Below are 21,163 nucleotides of genomic sequence, written 5' to 3' on the forward strand. Positions count from 1 at the left end.
GAAATACCACATCTGTTTGCCGTATTAGTAGTTATCCACCTCCCCTTTAATTATTTATGCCCCATAGTAGGTTATGGTTCTTTTTTAATGATTTATATTACTTTAAGGTTTCCTAGATTCTATTTTAAAGGAAATCTGATCATGTAATAGAGACTATTAATTTGAGAAAGCCTCTTTGAATTTGTATTGTTTTAAGAATAAAATAGATGTTCTCTGCTTTCTGGAACCATTTGCGGTCATCATCATTTGAATGCAGCTCAAATGCTCTTTGGGTCTGGGTGTATCTCTTTTTTTAAAGGACAGGAGTCAAATGGAATCACATTTACTAAAATTATGTAAATGTTCCCTGTCTCTAATTCCAGTTTAAAGTTTAGTTCTTTTTTAGAGTCTTTTCAGTATTTACCACCATTTCTTCTCCACAAAAATCTAATGGGTAGGAAAAAAAAAAAAAAAGACAGTTAATGAACTGTGTCAAGAATGCTCTTTCAAACTAAGGTAGTGTTTTGAAAGTTTAACTACAATAGAAGACTTGTTTTTGAAGAAATGAGAATCATCAGAGTAGAATGTTTGGCACCTAAGTAACTAAAATCCCTTGAGACCAGAAGTATACTTGTAGACTTAGTCTCAGTTGCTTATAAATATCTTAACCTTACTAATCACTGTCTATATTTCATGGAAACATGAAACATGCAGATTAAACTGTGGAAGGTGCTTAAATTAAAATTTTAAGTATGATATATACTCTCATCTTTTTCTGGTTCAGTTTTATTTGAGTGTGGACCTAACCAAACAGGAAAACATTTTAGCGTATTTATGTTGATGGTTTATCTAGCCGTTTTTACAGTATTACTGATTTTTCCCCTTTTTTGAAACTATAGATAATCTATAACAGCATTTCTGCCCAGAGCTCATAGTAACTCACTGAATAAAGGGCATTATAACAAAGACTTGGGAAGGCTTCTCTAAGTGTTAGGAATTAAAACTCCAGCCAATAAAATTATTTTCAAATATGGAATCATTAAATGTTGAATTGGAGCCAACTTTCAGTGACTGCAGGATATTCTACAGCTTCTGAGAAGTTGCCAAAGTATAGGAAATAAAAATAAACATACAAAAAAATGGATAGAAAAATAAAAAGACCCAGAAGAAATATATATGTATATTTACTGGGGGTAGGATGAGCTAATTATAGTATTGGCTTTTTTGGATTGAATTCTTAGTTTTAAGTTAAAATCTACTAGCATATTGATTTGATTTTTTTTTTTAAATTACATTCAGCAAATCCATAAACTACGGAGAGAGCTTGTTGCATCACAAGAAAAAGTTGCCACTCTCACTTCTCAACTTTCAGCAAATGTAAGTCACTTTTGATTTTTTTTGATATATTAAAACAGATGTTTATATAGTAAATGGGATAATTTTAGTAACAGACTCACAAACTTTAAATTTCCAAAATTATACAGACTTTAGGTCACTAAATAGTGGGACTTTCCTGCACGCTGGGTAATCAAACGTAAATCCACATTGATGAGGAATCACAATGTGGTTAAAGTGGCTTTTGTTTCATGTAAAGTTGGAAACATTAGTAAAAGCTACAAGTCTTATTTCTTTTCTTATTTCTCATTGTTACCAATGCCCAGCCCCACATACGTAAGACTTTCTTCAGCTCCAAGACAATGAGGGGTTGACAGTGATTAACTGTGGAGTATAAAAAACTCTTGTGCCCTGTCTCCTTCAGCACAATTTATTGGACAATTAGTTAAGCAGCCAGTTAATTCTCTAGATTTGGGTTTCTTAGCTATATTATAAATGAGCTAGAGGTCTCTCAAAAGACTTGGTAGCCTCCTTACAGCAGTTAAAGCAGCTGAGGATCGCAAAAAATGATGGCAAAAACCATCAGTTATATTAACATTTACTGAAGATCCTTCAGTGTGCCCCGGAGTATACTCAGAGTAGGAGCAGAAATAAAGGCAAACATGTGGCATTGTGCCTGGCCTTAGGGAACAACAGTGTTAGAAGCAGCAGTGAGGGGTGAGGAAGCTCCCGCTATTTTGCCATATGTCCTGACACCTTCACTCAACATCAGTCTGCTCACTTCCACCGGGTGGCTTTGGGCCTGTTCCTGCCTCACCACTCTGCTCTTCGTGGAGTTCTTCCATCTGCTCAGCAAAGCTTAACACAGCAAGAGTGAGCAAATGTGGGCTCACTGGGTATGATTTAAATAATAGATTTTTTTTTTTTTTCCGGTACGCGGGCCTCTCACTGTTGCGGCCTCTCCCGTTGCGGAGCACAGGCTCCGGACGCGCAGGCTCAGCGCCCATGGCTCACGGGCCCAGCCGCTCCGCGGCATGTGGGATCTTCCCGGACCGGGGCACGAACCCGTGTCCCCTGCATCGGCAGGCGGACCCCCCAATCACTGCGCCACCAGGGAAGCCCTAAATAAGAGATATCTTAAGAATAAAAGTTATTGTGCAATATATTGGGTTGGCAAAAAGTTTGTTTGGGTTTTTCCGTACCATCAATAACCCAAACGAATTTTTTGGCCAATCCAGTACCTTCCACAGTATATAAGTAAGTCATTTCACTCACAATGCATTCATTTTAACACTGTTTTTGAATTAACTTTATCTTTTTAACTTTGGGAGAATCAAATGAATTTGGGATTGGCTATATTTATTTTTTATAGATGTTGTCAGGGGATTCTTAAAATAATAGCAGGTTTTAGAGAACTGTTTAGACAATACTGGAAGAGAACAGTATTATTTAACCCATATTTTTTGTCTAAGAATAATTCTTAAATAGTTCAGAAGCCACTGTAAATTTTATACTATAGGCTATATGTATAGTAGTATAAAGCACTCCTGTCTAGATCCCTGAATTTGTACCCAGAGGACATATTGCAGTGTAAAAGCCGGAACACACTGGATTGTGTTTGTCTGCAATGAGGAAGGCTCAGTGACAGGCCCTATGCTCTGGAGAGTAAAGATATAAATGTCTTGAACGATTACTCAGAGTTTTGTTTTATTTTGTAAATGTCTCTTGCATGGACTTACATATCAGTTGTTGGATTAATAAACAGCTGCTATACATAATGGAATTTGGGCTTTTACCCCATACTGTCTCCATTTAAAAAGTAATACGGTTGACCCTTGAACAACTCGTGTTTGAACTGTGCAGGTCCACCTGTGCATGGATATTTTAAAAATCTGCATGTAAGTGGATCCACACGTTTCTAAATATCTGCATATAACTGGACCCGCGTAGTTCAAACCCGTGTTGTTCAAGGGTCAACCATACACAATCCATGGTTGGTTGAGCCCCTGGATGTGGAACTCACAGAGGCAGAGGGCCAACTATGGGACTTGAGCATCCATGGATTTTGGTCCTGGAACCAATCTCCCACAGATACCAAGTGACAAATGTACGTGTATATTGTATTAAAAAGAAAAACTGAAATTAAAAGAAGTGTTTTAATAAAAGATATATATTCGTTTTTCCCTCTGAGATTCCCATTCCCATTCTTGGTTATTGATTTCTTGTGTTTCCTTTCAACATTGTTCTTCTGTATACCCCTGAATACATATATATAGAACACATTTGCAAAGGCTTATACACATACACACATACACACAGAAGGAGCCAAGTTCTAACATAGGAGGACAGTCCTGGGGGACAACTCGATGCCATTGTTTGGAAAGGTACCAAACATTTTACAAAGATGTCAGCCATTGGCTATCTGCCACTTCTCTCAAGTCATGCATGCCATACTGTTTTCACTGTTGTGTTTTCACGACTATGGACTATGTATTCTCAGCTGGGCATTGATATGATCGTCAAAGCATGAATAGTGTTTCTTATGGTGGGAAAAAAAAAGTACTCTTTTTTTTTTAAAGTACTCTTCTTATGCATAAAGCACAGATATATACAGAGTACATAAACAGGTATCCAGCATATCTGTGATATTAAAATGGCCATGGAGGAAGGGGACAATTAGGAAAAAAAAAAATCTATAATGTCTCCCTAGGGGGTGATAAAGAAAAAAAAGTAAGAAACATAAAATTAGAAAAATCGGTGCGAAATTGATACATTTGTTTAAAAAGTGCTAGTCTTGGAAAAACTATCCAACTATCTCCAGCCTTCCCTGTCCACATCTGTGTTATCATTAGTAGTACATTTTGCGCATGGATGGGAGCTTAATATATATCCTATTTGGTATGTTCTTCTTCTTCTTTTTTTTTACTTCATAATGCATTTTAGAAATATTCTCAAATCACCTCAAACCCACACAGAAACCTGTACATAACAGCTTTATTTTTTAATAGTGCAAAAATTGGAAACAACCAAAATGTCTCTTAATAGGTCCATGGATAAACAAACTCTGATAGATACATCCATACCATGGACTGCCACTCAGCAGTAAAATTAAATAACTATTAATACACACAGCAACTTGGATGGATCTCAAGTGCATTAAGCTTAGTGAAAAAAAGACCAATTTTAAAAGGTCACATACTATATAATTCCATTTATTCAACATTCTCAAATGACAAAATTATAGAAATGAAGAACAACTTAGTGGTTGCCAGGGTTTAAGGAAGGTGGTCACCTCTCTCCTGAGAGTGGGTGTAACTATAAAGGGTAGCAATAGGAAGAGCTTTGTGGTGAGGAAAGGTGGTTATTTACATGTGTGAATCTTCATATGTGTACCAATAATGAATTTCTGGTTTTGATATTATACTATAATTTTATAAAATGTAACTATTGAGGCAAACTGAATAAAGGGGTACAAGAGTCCTCTCTGTACTCTCTTTGAAACTTCTTGCGAATCTATAATTATTTCAAGTTTAAAAATTAAACACCTAAAGATCTATCACAAATTTTTTAAATTAAATTAAATTAAAAATTTTTTAAAGTGATGTCTAGTTTTTAATTTCTTGGGAATTTGAATCTTATTTCACCATTTAGTGCTTTTTTTATTCGGTGGTGATATGGATTGTTACAGCTTTTTACCATCAGATAAATGTATTGCTGAAACTGTCAAAAGATAAAAGTCAGAAGATTCAGGTAATGAAGATATATATTATCTTCTATTCTTTTACAAAGCAGTTTATCAAAATTTACTTTAAAACTATTGCAGTAACTAAGAACTTGTGTAAGTGGATGCCTGTATAAATGTTTATAAAATAATTTTAAGGTCAGTCCTATTTTAAACATTTAATAGTATCATTATAATTACTAGGGATGGAGTCTTGTATATTTATGTTCCTTTGTATCTTTAAGGATATAATCTCCTTTACACATTCAGAAATTTGAATTATTTATAAGGCGCAAACCATCTTGAACTCATTCTCTTTGGCACTTAGTTTAAAATGTCACTTTAGATTCAGTGCACCATTATAAGTCATCAAAGGATTTACTTGAGAAAACACTTGGTTTCTCAGTTCTAAGAAATACTGCATTTAAATTTCATTCAGAGTGTGTTTCATGTCATTGCCTCTGAGTTAACATCTGTTGATGTATGTAATATATGCATATATTTTAATATACTTGTACAGAAATGAAATTAATTATAAGACTGAAAAATTTTTCTGTCGAGTTTCTTCAATGTAAGTGAAAAATTTTTTTTAATCTTGTACATTTCCTGTTTGGAGGTAAAGATATGCCTTTTATTTATTATTTTATTCAGACCACGAGTAAACTTTTTACTTTTTGGTGAAATGGGATCACTACAATGACCATTGTTGTATAGAAGTGTAATAGCCATGATTTATAAAGACAAATTACAATGTTTGGTTCTGTAGAAAATATCCTTAACTGTTATTATTATCATTTATTTAGTAATCATTTTAAGATCCAGCTATTCAGTTTTACTCAATATATGAATAATTCTATCAGGACTTAATTGGTTTTCCTTAATTTGGGCTTTTGGGGTTTTTTTTCTTTTTGTAATTGATGTGTCACATGTTTGGACCTGGCAGCATGATTATATTTATATGGAGTCCAGACAATAATCTGTGTTTTAATATTTAAATTTGAAACATCTGTTTCTCTGCTTTTTCTCCCCCTTTGTTAAAAGGGGCAGTGGTAAGTCAGAAAGTTATTCAGTCAGCTCACCTCTCATTTGCCTGACAGAATATGACCTCCATTCAGTAGAAGGTACGCTGAGCCTTTCCCTCCCCTTGCGAAGTTCTCTGAGCAGAGCTGCAGAAAGCCTGGGAAGCCTCTTTATAGAGCTGTGTCCACTAGGATGTCTGGAGAAAGGAGAGAGGGTATGTTGGCCAGCGCTATTGCCTGGCCTTCTTTGAATCAATACCCCACCAACAAACAGGAAGAGAACAGGAGCCCCACAGTCCAAGGCCCCCGGGAATGTATGGTCACATCAGACAGTCAGCCAGGTGCCCCCTGGCCTCTCACCCATACCTTCATGCTGCCAAGCCAGGTGGGATGCATTTAATATATTTCTTACAAATCTCAGCCCTTAGGTAATCTGGAAATGGGCACTAAGGCTAGTTATTGCTACCACTTTTCAAAAATATCGCTGAATGAATGTGTAACCAAAAAAAGTTTTTTTTGTTTTTTGTGTGTTTTGTTTTTTTGCCTTTCAGTGCAGAAGTCTTTTAACCACAGATCTCTCAGGTGTTATTTTCCTTGGGATTGTGTCCTATATCTTTGCTCTATTTAATATTTTTATATAGTCTGGCAGTTACTTTTGTTTTTCTGCATCTCCTTTAAGGGAAAACTATTTTGCACATAATTAACAATGACAGACACTGAAGGGACAATTTTATACAGTAAAAGAAATATGAAATCTTATTTATGATAGTTTCAGAGTCATTTTCAGTTCATCTAACTATTGAATTTCAAATGTAAAGTCATCTATTTCTGTCTGTCTATCTAATCTGTCTGTCTATCCCCATATACATCTATGTAAAGAGTATGTTTTATTTGGTTGATGGGCTGTCACTGAATTCTGAATGAACAAATGCAATGCAGGCATTTTTCATAATGATATTGCATCTTATTTTTTAGTACCACAGTTTTTTACATGTCTATTCAGATTATGTTATGTGATTCCAAAACTAAAGACAATATGTATTAAAAATATTTTCCCTTAACTAGTATTCAGTCTTGTCTATTTTATTACCTTCACAGACTTCACCTAACACAAGTAGGGAATATTCATCAACATATTGATACAACTTTACTGTGGCTTGAAAATTATGCAGCTGCTAAGAGAAAAGTCAGAACCATGTAAACTATGATTAACAATCCCCCTAAAAATCCACAGTTCTTTTAAAGTTATCATTTTACAAAGTTTTTAGACAAGATATATTTTCCTATAGTTTAATCAGTCTTACATTCCATTTTTTTCTCCAGTAAGGTGACAAAGATTATCACTAGTATAAATGCCTTCCTTTGTTTTACCTATTGTAGTGCCTTTCCATGAATCCAATTGGTGCGAAAGTTGCCCTTTTATTAACTTCAAAGTAACAAAGCTATTATGATAAACTAAGTTAAGGGGACATAAACTTAAAGCAGCATTTCACAAACATACTTTTAACAAACTTTTCACGGAGAACAATGTGACTCAAATTAAAATGTTCTTTTGTAACTAGTTATATATGTTCTTGTAAATAATTAATGAAGAGCAATTTTCCAAAGATTGAAAACTGACCTTCTAATGGTGAACATTTTATATTTACTCATAGATACCAAATACAAGCAATATATTTGTGCAGCCTATTCTTCACAGTCCTGCTTTCTTTATCATATTTTTAATTCCTATTAAACTGATAAAATACGCACAGCTGGTAAAATGAAGCAATTTTCTATAAGTATATACATTCAAGGACTCATTGTCCAACAATTAAACCTTACAGTTGTTTGGGAGAATTGAAACTTTTCAATGTTATGTAGAGTCTTGCATTTCTTGTAGTGAATATTAACAAAGTTCTTCTACTTTAGAGGAAAACAAGCAATTTTAGCTTTAGAATTTAGTAACCCATTTTATCTTCATAGCAGGATTATTTTTAACAGTCTAAACTGGAATAAGAACTAATGGTCGTCATGGACAAATAAATTATAAATCACACAGAGCAGTGCTTTACAGCACATTCTAACTCCTGCTGCACACCACATGGATGAATCTCAAAATACAATGTTAAGCAAAAGAAAACTGTCACCAAGAAAATCATGCCATGTGATTCCACTCGGATAGTTTTAAAAATAGGCCAAGCTAAAACATAGTGTTTAGGGATGCAAGCTTAGGTGGCCAAACTATATAGGGAAGAAGAAAATAATTATAACACAGGTCACTCTAGTGGTTATCTTTTCGGAAGGGAGAGGGGACAGAGATGAGGAAGGGGCAAGGGAGGACTTCCAGGGTCTTCAGATCCTCTTTCTTGACTTGGCTGCTGAGTGCATGAATATTCGCGACGATGAACCAGTGAGCTGTACATTTTCATTTTGTTCACCTTTAACATAGTGTGAAGGTTAAGTATAAGAGAAAGTGGGACATAACCTTATACTAATTTCTGAGGGTACTAATTCTGATGTAATGACATTCCTTGTCATTGGAAGCGTTTTGAACTATTAGATACTATTTGTTTTTTAAAAAGAGTGTTATTTATCTGATTAAACCTGCTAACAAACCTTGGAGTACATTTCTCAAGGTCGTGAGTATGTGTGTGTCTGAGAGAGAGGGAAAGGAGGAAAGAGGGAGGAGGGAGTGGAAAAGAATAGAGGCTTTTTTTGGTTATTTAAAAAAAATTTTTTATTGAAGTAGAGTTGATTTGCAGTGCTGTGCCAATCTCTGCTGTACAGCAAAATGACTCGGTTATATAGAAATTCTTTTTTTATATTCTTTCCCATTATGGTTGATCACAGGATATTGAACAGTTCCCTGTGCTATACAATAGGACCTTGTTTTTTATCCATCCTATATATAGTAGTTTGCATCTGCTAACCCCAAACTCCCAGTCCTGCCCTCCCCCACCCCCCTCCCCCTTGGCAACCACAAGTCTGTTCTCTATGTCTGTGAGTCTGTTTCTGTTTTGTAGCTAGGTGGGAAAGAATAGAGCTTTACTTACTGATGGACTGGAGATTAATAGCATCTTCTATAAATCATCTTTCTCTATATTATAGTGTCAGGAAAACAAAGGCATCCCAGGATGAGCTCAGAGCTAGGAACAAAGACACCTTTGTATCATGATGCTAATGGAAGGGACTTGTACATTCCAGCTGCTACCAATAATGGAATAAACTTCTGGCTGTTACTAATAATGAAATAAACTTCTAGTGCCCTAATTCTTAGGACTCCTGTGATCCATTTGATAATAGGTACCTCAGCCTTTCAGCTCTGCTAGAGTTACAAGGCGATTTATTTTAATTGCATCCTCTCACTCCCTTCTCTCAAAAAAATAATCTTTTGGCAAATTTTCCCCCACACATAGTTTATTATAGATGTAGGTTGTAAAACATTCTGTACTTGTATCTTTTTATGGATGCGATAAAATTGGAGAACATACCTGTGGTTCTACATCAAGCCACAGTGAGAGGTTGACGTATCTCTTCATGCATAATATTCTGTGGGTCAAGCTGTTGCATGATAGCATGTCAATAGAAACTGGCCTATTTTAGAACTAAAATAAGATTTTCAAATACTTCTTAATCGTAAGAGTTACGGTTATGTACTGCAATATGTATAATTCTCTGAGATTTAAAATAAAACCCCAGAGCCACAAAAACTTAAATAAAATATAACTGAATATTATTTCTAGCTGGCCTACCTACATTTCCTTAGTGGAAGGGAAAAAAGTAGGAATGAAAGCCCTTTTTATTGAAAAGAGTTTGGAAAGTGAAGACAACTCTTTTCGATTCAATTCTTTGTTAGTAGAAAAAGAGGAACGATAATGTTATAGCTGTCAGCAGATTTCCGGCACTTGGAAGAGAGCATCATTTCAATAGAGGAGATAACAATATCTTCAAAGGTCATCATGCAGGTATAAGAATGAGGAACATTCGTCCATTGAGTATTGCCGCGACCTCCTCTTGGGCTTTGAGTCTAAAAACTTGGCAAGTCAGAACTTTATCCAGTATTTTGGGTATCAAATCCTCCATGATGTGCAAGTTAGAAGGTGTTTTTATTTGCAAAATAGCATTCCCTTTCAGAAGTTGAACTCCTTAAATGTCAAGATTGAAACACTGATTTTTAAGCTGAAGTTTAGAAATAATAGATGAAGATGTGTGTTAATGGAGAGTCAGCACTGAAAGCCAGACATGGCAGTCATAGTATTTAAAGAGTAAGAATACCTGAAATTAAGCATTTTGTAAAGAGAAGTGTTTTCATCCATCCACATAAGGTTCTGACATTTAAGATATGTTCCTTCCGTTTTGTTCACAGGCTCACCTCGTAGCAGCTTTTGAAAAGAGTTTAGGGAATATGACTGGCCGACTGCAAAGTCTAACCATGACAGCGGAACAGAAGGTATGTTCAGGAATTGCCACTGGGGCTTGAAATAAGATAGGAAGTTGCATAGGGTGTTTAAACAATACCTGAGATGCAGCTCCTTAGAAATAATACTGAGAGGATCCATTCTAAAGTAAATTGGAACAATGGCAAGATAATACCTTTTCTTTTCGGATTTTAATTTAAAGACTTATGATTCCGATTAACCTATATTGGAACACACACACACACACACACACACACACATACACATGTTCTTTTCAGGCAGTCTATTATTTTACTTCTGACTGGAACTATTGAAAGAATACCAAATGTTAAGAAAAAGAAACAGGAGAAGAGTTAGAATATTCTAGGAATAATTTAACGCAGTTGATGAGAATTGCACTCTGACAAGAATTTTCACAAATTCATGGTCTATGAGCCCAGTTATAGACCATGGCTGTGATCTGAGATACTCATGAAGAAGGCCCGAAACAGAGGTTAGGGCTCTCTAAAGTAAGGGGCCTTACGTTACAGTATCCACGAGACAAGGAACAGTCCTGCATAATTTTGGAGTAACAAGACTAGTTGGCATCTGGGGATGCTGTCTTTGAAGTAAAGCTAAGCTACATCAAAAGCTTTAAAACAAACCTGAAGGATTTTATGGAGTAGAAGAAGGAATGGTTTAAAAAAAAAAAAAAAAACCAGCAGAGAATTTGGTTCACAAAGGCAGAAATATCAAAAGGTCCACACTGGATAGAAAGAATCTGGACACTTTCCATATGATGACCAGTAACTTACCTCCCTGCCATTAATTTGGTGGCCCTAACCTGAGTCCTTGGATGAGTGTCTAAAAAGTCTTTAAAATTGTGTGGAAATATCTGTAAAAATGGCATATGTGCATAATATGAGCAGATTTCCATGGTTTTTATCTAATTTTCAAAGAGATCCATATCTAAATAGTTTTGGATAATTTCAACTGATGTAGAATCAGTTCCTATATCTTTCCATAGGGATGGCTTCGATTTTGGCTTCAGTTCTGTAAAGTATGGCTTTGGCTTTAAAGAACTAGCATGTGTTATTGAGTTTTGTCAGTTTACTACTTTTTTTAAAGTTAAAAAAACAAAACAAAACAAAACTGAACAGTCCAATTAAACCAAAAGAGAAAATCAAATATTCCTATAGTTGCCTGGTATAATTATAGAACTGTATTCTGTTTGCCCTTATCTTTCATTCTCCCATTTCGTAGCTCTCCCCTGCCCATGAAAGAGAACACTGTCCATCCCCGTCAAGCCTGTTCTGAAAGAGAAGATAACAAACTCCTTTGACCACATAAATTTTGTCTTAATCTTTTTGGGGGTGATACAATTTACCATTTCACTATGTAACATAAGAATTCAGCAAATAGGATTACAAGGCCTTTTTAAGGGCATTCAGGTGGGAAAGATTATAAATGTTGGAGTCCAGTAGCCTCAAGTTTGAATCTCAGCGAGGTCTCTCAAGAGCTGGAGAATCTCCCTTTCGTAACCCTCAATTTTGTCATTATAGAAGTGGGAGTTATAATAACTACCTTGTAGAATCATTCTGAGGAGTGAGATACTGTAATATGTCACAGGCAGTGGATAGTCAACAAATGTTACCTTTCTTTATATTTCTCTCCTTTTTTTCCTTAAAAAATGTAAGATAAACCAAATTCATCATTGGTCATATGCCAGGCATATTGCTAGAAATCATGGTTAGTATTTAAGTCTCAATATCTTTAAGAAGTCAAAATTTATATATTTTGCCTCTCCATATTTCCTTCAGCTCTTTTTTATTTGTAGGCAAATTTCTCGTAGAAATTGGAAATATATACATGTTTGTTAATTTATAATGTCTATGAAAAATTCCTGAATATTTTAGAATACATCTCCATAATACAAAGAATTGTATAATTGTTGCACATTATCCTTGAAGTAACATTGCCAAAATTGTAAAGTTTTCTCGGAAGATATCATGATGTCTGCAATTGCCCTTGCCATTTTTTTAACTGAAAGTAGAATGGTTGCTCTTTTAATTGAAATATGTATACACACAAAACGATGCTTATTTTATTTTATCAACATTAGGTTTTTTAACATTCACATTAGCATTGTATTTTATTAACAATGTTTATTTCATTATATTATTTATTTAACAATGTTTATTTTAGTAATCTGAGATTTATAACTTGCTTTTTTCCAGAGTGGTTTTGAGAATCTTATAAAGTTTATTGGATTATGATATAACACAATTCAATGACAGAATCTAGTGAAAACCAGTAGAGGAATGTATATAACAAGATGCTTGAGGCTGGGTAATTACCACCCCAAAGTAGAAATTCACTGAACTGAATTGATTCTCAAGGAAGCTAAGGCACAAAGGGAGATTGCTCGGCGTGTTTAGTTTTCATTTTCTGACCAGAAGAGCATAATTTAGATTGAAGAGACAAACTTTCAGACACTGAATTCAAGGACAAATTTATTGTAAAATTTCTTCAATTGGGGTCATGAAATAACAAAAGACAAAATCTCTGTTCAAATAGACATTTCTCTAAAAGCTGAGGGCATAACATTTAATCATATTTCAGGAAAGCCATTTTCTTCAGGGAGCTGAGATAAAAGGGCATATTGTTCTCTGGTGATCCAACAACCCTGGGAAAAAAGAGCAGAGAATATAAAGCAGAGGTTTTGAAATTCTGTTCTAGACTTCCAAGGTTCCTTTGTCCATTAGTCATGCACCAAAGTTATAATGAATTTCTATTGTGTATGAGATACTGTTCTAGCTACTGAGAATTCAGCAGTGAAATACACACACACATACTTATATCCTAGTTTATAACTGGTTATAATATAAAATAGAGTTTATATTCTAGTAGGTGACAGAATATGATAAAAATATAATTCAACTATATGGGAATTTCAGGTGAAGATAAGGACTACTGAAAAATTTAAAGCTAAGAAGGAGTATATTGGGAAGCAAGGTAGGATGCTAACACATGAAGAACCAAAGGCCAAGGTGGTTGCATGTGCTTGGGTATCTACTTAAGAACTAGGTAAACTAGGAAAAAAAAGAAAGAAAGAAAGAGATAAACTAAACTAGGACTCAGATCCAAGACTCCTTCTTCAGTGTGTGATTTTCAACAATCATATGGCATTAATAGCCTGAAAACTGTATCAAAATTTTAGTTAGGTTCATAGACCAAAATCACTCCCTTGAATAATGTTCTAAATTTTTTCCTTGCTTCCAGATGCCAAGTCACACCGATTCTCTTGCTAAATGTATGTGCCAAAACACTGCTTTTATATACTTGTAGCCTGGTAAAAATAAATAAACAAATAAAAATAAAAGAAAGAAAAGACATGTATGAATAACTCAGGAGGCAGAAAATATGAGGTGCGATTAGAAGTATAACAGGACAATGTCCTCAGTGTTCTCACAGAGAACCATTGCATTTTCACACTAGTTTTGGTGTGTGGGGGGGGGGTTGGGGTTTTTTGGTGTGGTTTTTTGTTTTGTTTTGTTTTTTATTGAAGTATAGTTGATTTACAATGTTGTGTTAATTTCAGGTATGCAGCAAAATGATTCAGTTATATATATAGTTATAGAATAGTTACATCTATTCTTTTTCAAATTCTTTTCTCTTGCAGGCTATTACAAAATATCGAGTGTAATTCCCTATGCTATACAGCAGGTCCTTGTTTGTTATCTCTTTTTTATATGGTAATGTGTATATATTAATCCCAAACTCCTATTTTTTCCCTCCTCCCCTTTCCCCTTTAGTAACCATAAGTTTGTTTTCTATGTCTGTGGGTCTATTTACATTAGTTTTAGAGGAGAGGTGGCCAAGAGGAGCCTTGTCAGGCTCTGGGAGGATGAAAAAAATTAATTCAGGAGAGATGGAGGGCCGCTTGTCATAGAGGAAGGAACACCATGAGTGTGAACAGCAAGGAGGGAAATTATGGGAGACATTAAGGGAAAAAGAAGGAATGTGGAGGGAAATGTGGAACCAAGGCTTGAAGAATATCTAAGGAATCCGGTCCTTGGAAACAGGGAGCCATTCAAAGATTTTTGACACTAGGCTCACATGATAAAAGTTAGTTAATGAAGATCAGTCTAGCAGCATTTCCCAGTAGTTTAACAGCATTCCCTGTAGCTGCCAGAAGACCATGTGTTATGGAACAGTAAATCTATAAATAAGAGTAATTAAGATAATTGTCAGTAATGCTGCCCAGAGGGTGACATTATCTCTAGGTATCCCCTATACCTAAGGCTCAACAGATTGTGATGGTGACATAGTTTGATCAAGAATTTTACCTGGATTTCAGGTCCTTGTCCCTTAACTAGTACTTTTCCACCAAGATTCTTTAAAAGAATTAAGACCGAATGCCCTGAAGCATCTATTATATGTGATGAAACGGCTTCTTTTCAGTGCATCTAGAGTGGTACTAGCTACATACCATCCGTATCAGAAATGAAAAAATTGTCACTCAAATTATAGTTCAGGGTTTTATTTTGTTATGCTGCAATAAAGGTCATCAAAATGATAAGAATTCTGCAAATCTATATTTTTATGAATGAAATTTTTACACAACTACTGCTAAATCCTTGCAAATTTACTAAGGCTATATACTCATTGATAATTAGAAGACTTTCAAATCACTTCCTTATATCTGTAGTGCCAGAGGCAATTAGAACATACGTTAAGGTGTGGTAGGTTAGTCTTGTTAGAAGGTCAGAGCATGACAGAGGAATATATTTTTGTTTGAGTAGTGGAGCTCAGATGTTGATTCTATGCTAACTATAAAGTCTAGGGTTTGCTCATTCTTACCTCTGTGAAACTACTTTTTTGGATGACTCGATGAATAGACACTTAAATGTTAAAACTTAGAAAATTCAAAACCAACTCTCTGGAAATAGATAATGTAGAAGCTAAAATTTTAGTTGAATTGTATCTTTACATTAACTCCTAGTTCAGGTTAAATATTTATCATCTAGAAGTGTTTTTTAAAATTTATCACTAGACTCAGAAAATACATTCATTAGCCTTTTACGGCATAGGATAATTTGAATCTGTAAGTTACTTATGGATTCAAGTTACTTGTGCTACTGGGCTTTGATGAATTCAGTTCATTTAGTTAGAACCAGGGCTGGCCAGGTTCTTTCAGCAGAAAACTTCACAAAATTTCAAGACACATACGAAGGGTTGGAGAGTGGGGTGTGTTCAAAGCAACTATAGCTAGATAATGTGAGATTAACTGTGTCAGTGTGAGGAAGCAAAAGACTGGTTTAGTTGAAACATTTTAAGAGCCTTGCCTAGAAGGTCAAGTAGAAGGTCAGGCTGGTTGATGAGATTTGTTGCCAAGCTGTGAGATTCTCAATAAGGCCTGTGTCCAGGAGAAATTTGGAAAGAGGTCAGATGTCGTTAGGAAGTTAGGTTGGAAAAACACAGAGCAACGCCAGTATTATGACACAGTATTTGATCATTTGATCACTTTTCTTTGAAGCATTTCAAGTCTGACCTTGATAGCTTGTTTAGCCTCAGAGACATGTAAAAAACAGTTAGAAGAGATACTGACTCCATCCAGCCTCTTTTACACAAGAAACTCACATGGACTACATTACTGGAATCTCACGTGGTCAGCCTATGTTTGGGGCATCGTTATCTTGAATGGCTCATTGTAGGTAAATGAAATTTGAGTTCGGTTCTCACGCTTTAAAGTATCATTTTTGAAAAGTGGAAAATATCAATAAAATATTGTCTGATCATCTTATTCCCAAGACCCTCTGAAGAGTTACTCCAGCCCCAATCTTCTCTTTGGGAGAAGAGTAAGAAACTGAAAACTACTAAATTAGAGGAACAAACTTCAAATTCATCTCTTGATGGTATCTACATTTTCCAGGTTCTTTCTGAAGGTTTAATAGGGATTCTCAAAACTTAAGTTATCTTCTATTAGGTCACCTTGAAAATGAAAAGACTATGTGAAAATATTTCAGATTATCAAACGATTTTATAGTTGGTTATCTCTGGAACTCACTTCTAATTATTTTTCTAATCCACACTCCCTGCCACGGCCAAAACTAAAGCAGGGAGACCATAGTTGTCCTTGGCGGCAGCACTGCAAGCTCCATGATTATAGACATCTTAGAGAATATGTACCTTAAAAATAAATGTGAGCAATCAGCTATAATTACAAAGGGGAAAAAAGGAAGGCTAGAAATAAACTATTTAGAAATTTCTGTCTTAGTCCAGTTTTCATTCTAAAATGCTTTATATTCATAGCTATACACTTTTGGAAAAGAGAGAAAGGAAAACCCACTTTGTTGCCATCCAAAGGAAGTGATTCCACTGATTTAGCCACGTTGAGACTTTCAGTTTATAATGAATAATAAAGTTATTGACGTTTTTAGTATATAGCATCCTAAGTGATCAGACACCCTCTTGTTAAAATATGCAGTAGAGTTGAAGTTTTACATCATTCTTTGAAGGGAAGAAACACCTGTTTAACATAGACCAGACATTTGGACATAATCGTCCCAACATTTACTGAGATCAGATCATAAATCAGGTGAAAAGATAAACTCTTCGACAGATAAATAAGCTGAATGCATTAAATGGTCTGGATGTGTAGAGAAGGAACCTGTTCATTTCTCCTCAAAGGAAAACTAAGAGGTGTCATGTGGATGGAGACGTGTCACCATGGCCCTTACGGGTGAAGGATATTCAAAGCACAGGAGGAAATCACATGGAAACACTCAGAGAAAGAGATAGTGCTAGTTTGAATGATGGTGAGGGTGGATCTCATTAACTGAAGTAAGAAAAAAGGAAGGGACTTTTGCAGATATGGAGAGATAACTAGTTCAGGTTTAACAGACTATCAGTGTAGAATTTAACTATCTTTGTTTTTTTAATTTTTAATTTAATTTTTTTATACAGCAGGTTCTTATTAGTCATCAGTTTTATACACATCAGTGTATACATGTCAATCCCAATTCATCCCGTCATGACCCCCAACCCCCGCTGCTTCACCCCCTTGGTGTCCATACATATGTTCTCTACATCTGTGTCTCAACTTCATCCTAGAACACCGGTTCATCTGTACCATTTTTCTAGGTTCCACATATATGCGTTAATATATGATATTTGTTTTTCTGAATTATTTCACTCCGTATGACAGATGTTAGATGCATCCATGTCTCAACAAATGACCTAATTTAATTTCTTTTTATGGCTGAGTAATATTCCATTGTATACATGTACCACATCTTCTTTATCCATTTGTCTGTCGATGGGCATTTAGGTTGCTTCCATGTCCTGGCTATTGTAAATAGTGCTGCAGTGAACACTGGGGCTCATGTGTCTTTTTGAATTATGGTCTTCTCTGGGTATATGCCCAGTAGTGGGATTGCTGGATCACGTGGTAGTTCTATTTTTAGTTTTTTAAGGAACCTCCATACTGTTCTTCATAGTGGCTGTATCAATTTACATTCCCAACAACAGTGCAAGAGGGTTCCCTTTTCTCCACACCCTCTCGAGCACTTGTTGTTTGTAGATTTTCTGATGATGTCCATTCTAATTGGTGTGAGGTGATACCTCATTGTAGTTTTGATTTGCATTTCCCTATAATTAGGGATGTTGAGCAGCTTTTCATGTATGTATGTCTTCTTTGGAGAAATGTCTCTTTAGGTCTTCTGCCCATTTTTGGATTGGGTTGTTTGTTTTTTTAATATTGAGCTGCATGAGCTGTTTATATATTTTGGAGATTAATCCTTTGTCCGTTGATTCGTTTGCAAATACTTTCTCCCATTCTGAAGGTTGTCTTTTCGTCTTGTTTATGGTTTCCTTTGCTGTGCAGAAGCTTTTAAGTTTCTTTAGGTCCCATTTGTTTATTTTTGTTTTTATTTCCATTACTCTAGGAGGTGGATCAAAAAAGATCTTGCTGTGATTTATGTCAAAGAGTGTTCTTCCTATGTTTTCCTCTAAGAGTTTTATAGTGTCCGGTCTTACATTTAGGTCTCGAATCCATTTTGAGTTTATTTTTGTGTATGGTGTTAGGGAGTGTTCTAATTTCATTCTTTTAGATGTAGATGTCCAGTTTTCCCAGCACCACTTATTGAAGAGACTGTCTTTTCTCCATTGTGTATCCTTGCCTCCTTTGTCATAGATTAGTTGAGCATAGGTGCGTGGGTTTATGTCTGGGCTTTCTATCTTGTTCCATTGATCTGTGTTTCTGTTTTTGTGCCAGTACCATATTTTCTTGATTACTGTAGCTTTGTAGTATAGTCTGAAGTCAGGGAGTCTGATTCCTCCAGCTCCATTTTTTTCCCTCAGGACTGCTTTGGCTATTCGGGGTCTTTTGTGTTTCCATACAAATTTTAAGATTTTTTGTTCTAGTCCCGTAAAAAATGCCATTGGTGATTTCATAGGGATTGCATTGACTCTGTAGATTGCTTTGGGTAGTATAGTCATTTTCACAATATTGATTCTTCCAATCCAAGAACATGGTATATCTCTCCATCTCTTGGTATCATCTTTAATTTCTTTCATCAGTGTCTTATACTTTTCTGCATACAGGTCTTTTGTCTCCCTAAGTAGATTTATTCCTAGGTATTTTATTCTTTTTGTTGCAATGGTAAATGGGAGTGTTTCCTTAATTTCTCTTTCAGATTTTTCATCATTAGTGTGTAGGAATGCAAGAGATTTCTGTGCATTAATTTTGTATCCTGCAACTTTACCAAATTCATTGATTAGCTCTGGTAGTTTTCTGGTGGCATCTTTAGGATTCTCTATGTATAGTATCATGTCATCTGCAAACAGTGACAGTTTTACTTCTTCTTTTCCAACTTGTATTCCTTTTATTTCTTTTTCTTCTCTGATTACCATGGCTAGGACTTCCAAAACTATGTTGAATAATAGTGGTGAGAGTGGACATCGTTGTGTTGTTCCTGATCTTAGAGGAAATGCTTTCAGTTTTTCACCATTGAGAATGATGTTTGCTGTGGGTTTGTCGAATATGGCCTTTACTATGTTGAGGTAGGTTCCCTCTATGCCCACTTTCTGGAGACTTTTTATCATAAATGGGTGTTGAATTTTGTCAAAAGCCTTTTCTGCATCTGTTGAGATGATCATATGGTTTTTATTTTTCAATTTGTTAATATGGTGTATCACATTGATTGGTTTGCATATATTGAAGAATCCTTGCATCCCTGGGATAAATCCCACTTGATCATGGTGTATGAGCCTTTTAATGTGTTGTTGGATTGTGTTTGCTAGTATTTTGTTGAGGAGTTTTGTATCTATATTCATGAGTGATATTGGTATATAATTTTCTTTTTTTGTAGTATCTTTGTCTGGTTTTCATATCAGGGTGATGGTGGCCTCATAGAATGAATTTGGGATTGTTCCTTCCTCCGCAATATTTTGGAAGAGTTTGAGAAGGATGGGTGTTAGCTCTTTTCTAAATGTTTGATAGAATTCACCTGTGAAGCCATCTGGTCCTGGACTTTTGTTTGTTGGAAGATTTTTAATCACAGTTTCAATTTCATTATTTGTGATTGGGTTGTTCATAGTTTCCATTTCTTCTTGATTCAGTCTTGGAAGGTTATACCTCTCTAAGAATTTGTCCAGTTCTTCCAGATTCTCCATTTTATTGACATAGAGTGCTTGTAGTGTTCTCTTAGGATGCTTTGTGTTTCTGCGGTGTGTTGTAACTTCTTTTTAACTTGTAATTTTATTGATTTGAGTACTCTCCCTCTTTTTCTTGATGAGTCTGGCTAATGGATTATCAGTATTGTTTATCTTCTCAAAGAACCAGCTTTGAGTTTTATTGATTTTTGCTATTGTTTTCTCTGCTTCTATTTCATTTATTTCTGCTCTGATCTTTATGATTTCTTTCCTTCTGCTAACTTTGGGTTTAGTTTGCTCTTCTTTCTCTAGTTCCTTTAGGTGTAAGGTTAGATTGTTTACTTGAGATTTTTCTTGTTTCTTGAGGTAGGCTTGTATGGCTATAAACTTCCCTCTTAGAACTGCTTTTGTCACATCCCATAGGTTTTGGATCATCGTGTTTTCATTGTCATTTGTCTCTAGGTATTTTTTGATTTCCTCTTCGATTTCTTCAGTGATCTCTTGGTTATTAATAGTAACGTATTGTTTAGCCTCCATGTGTGTGTGTTTTTTTACGCTTTTTTCCCTGTAATTCATTTCTAATCTCATAGTGTTGTGGTCAGAAAAGATGCTTGATATAATTTCAATTTTCTTAAATTTACTGAGGCTTGATTTGTGACCCAAGATGTGATCTATCCTGGAGAATGTTCGATGCGCACTTGAGAAGAAAGTGTAATCTGCTGTTCTTGGGTGGAATGTCCTATAAATATCAATTAAATCTATCTGGTCTGTTCCATCATTTAAAGCTTCTGTTTCCTTATTTATTTTCATTTTGGATGATCTGTCCATTGGTGTAAGTGAGTTGTTAAAGTCCCCCAGTCTCACTGTGTTACTGTTGATTTCCTCTTTAACTGCTGTTAGCAGTTGCCTTATATATTGAGGTGCTCCTATGTTGGGTACATATATATTTATAATTGTTATATCTTCTTCTTGGATTGATCCCTTGATCATTATGTAGTGTCCTTCCTTGTCTCTTGTAACATTCTTTGTTTTAAAGTCTATTTTATCTGATAGGAGTATTGCTGCTCCAGCTT

The 21,163-nt window shown here is 35.3% G+C and overlaps 1 protein-coding gene across 1 annotated transcript in view; it reads left to right on the top strand.

Annotated features, from left to right (window-relative positions):
• The window catches only part of LOC111167248 (neuron navigator 3), a 163,779-nt gene that overhangs the window by 96,819 nt on the left and 45,797 nt on the right, over positions 1 to 21,163 (top strand). The window contains exons 14-15 of the mRNA XM_022559895.3: positions 1,279 to 1,356; positions 10,403 to 10,486. Coding sequence (XP_022415603.2) covers positions 1,279 to 1,356; positions 10,403 to 10,486 — 162 coding nt within the window. The remainder of the gene's footprint in view (positions 1 to 1,278; positions 1,357 to 10,402; positions 10,487 to 21,163) is intronic.

Source organism: Delphinapterus leucas, chromosome 11 (genome assembly GCF_059928025.1).
Source record: "Delphinapterus leucas isolate spDelLeu-1000000601 "Yukka" chromosome 11, BTC_Dleu_Yukka2, whole genome shotgun sequence".
NCBI classification, from domain to species: domain Eukaryota; kingdom Metazoa; phylum Chordata; class Mammalia; order Artiodactyla; family Monodontidae; genus Delphinapterus; species Delphinapterus leucas.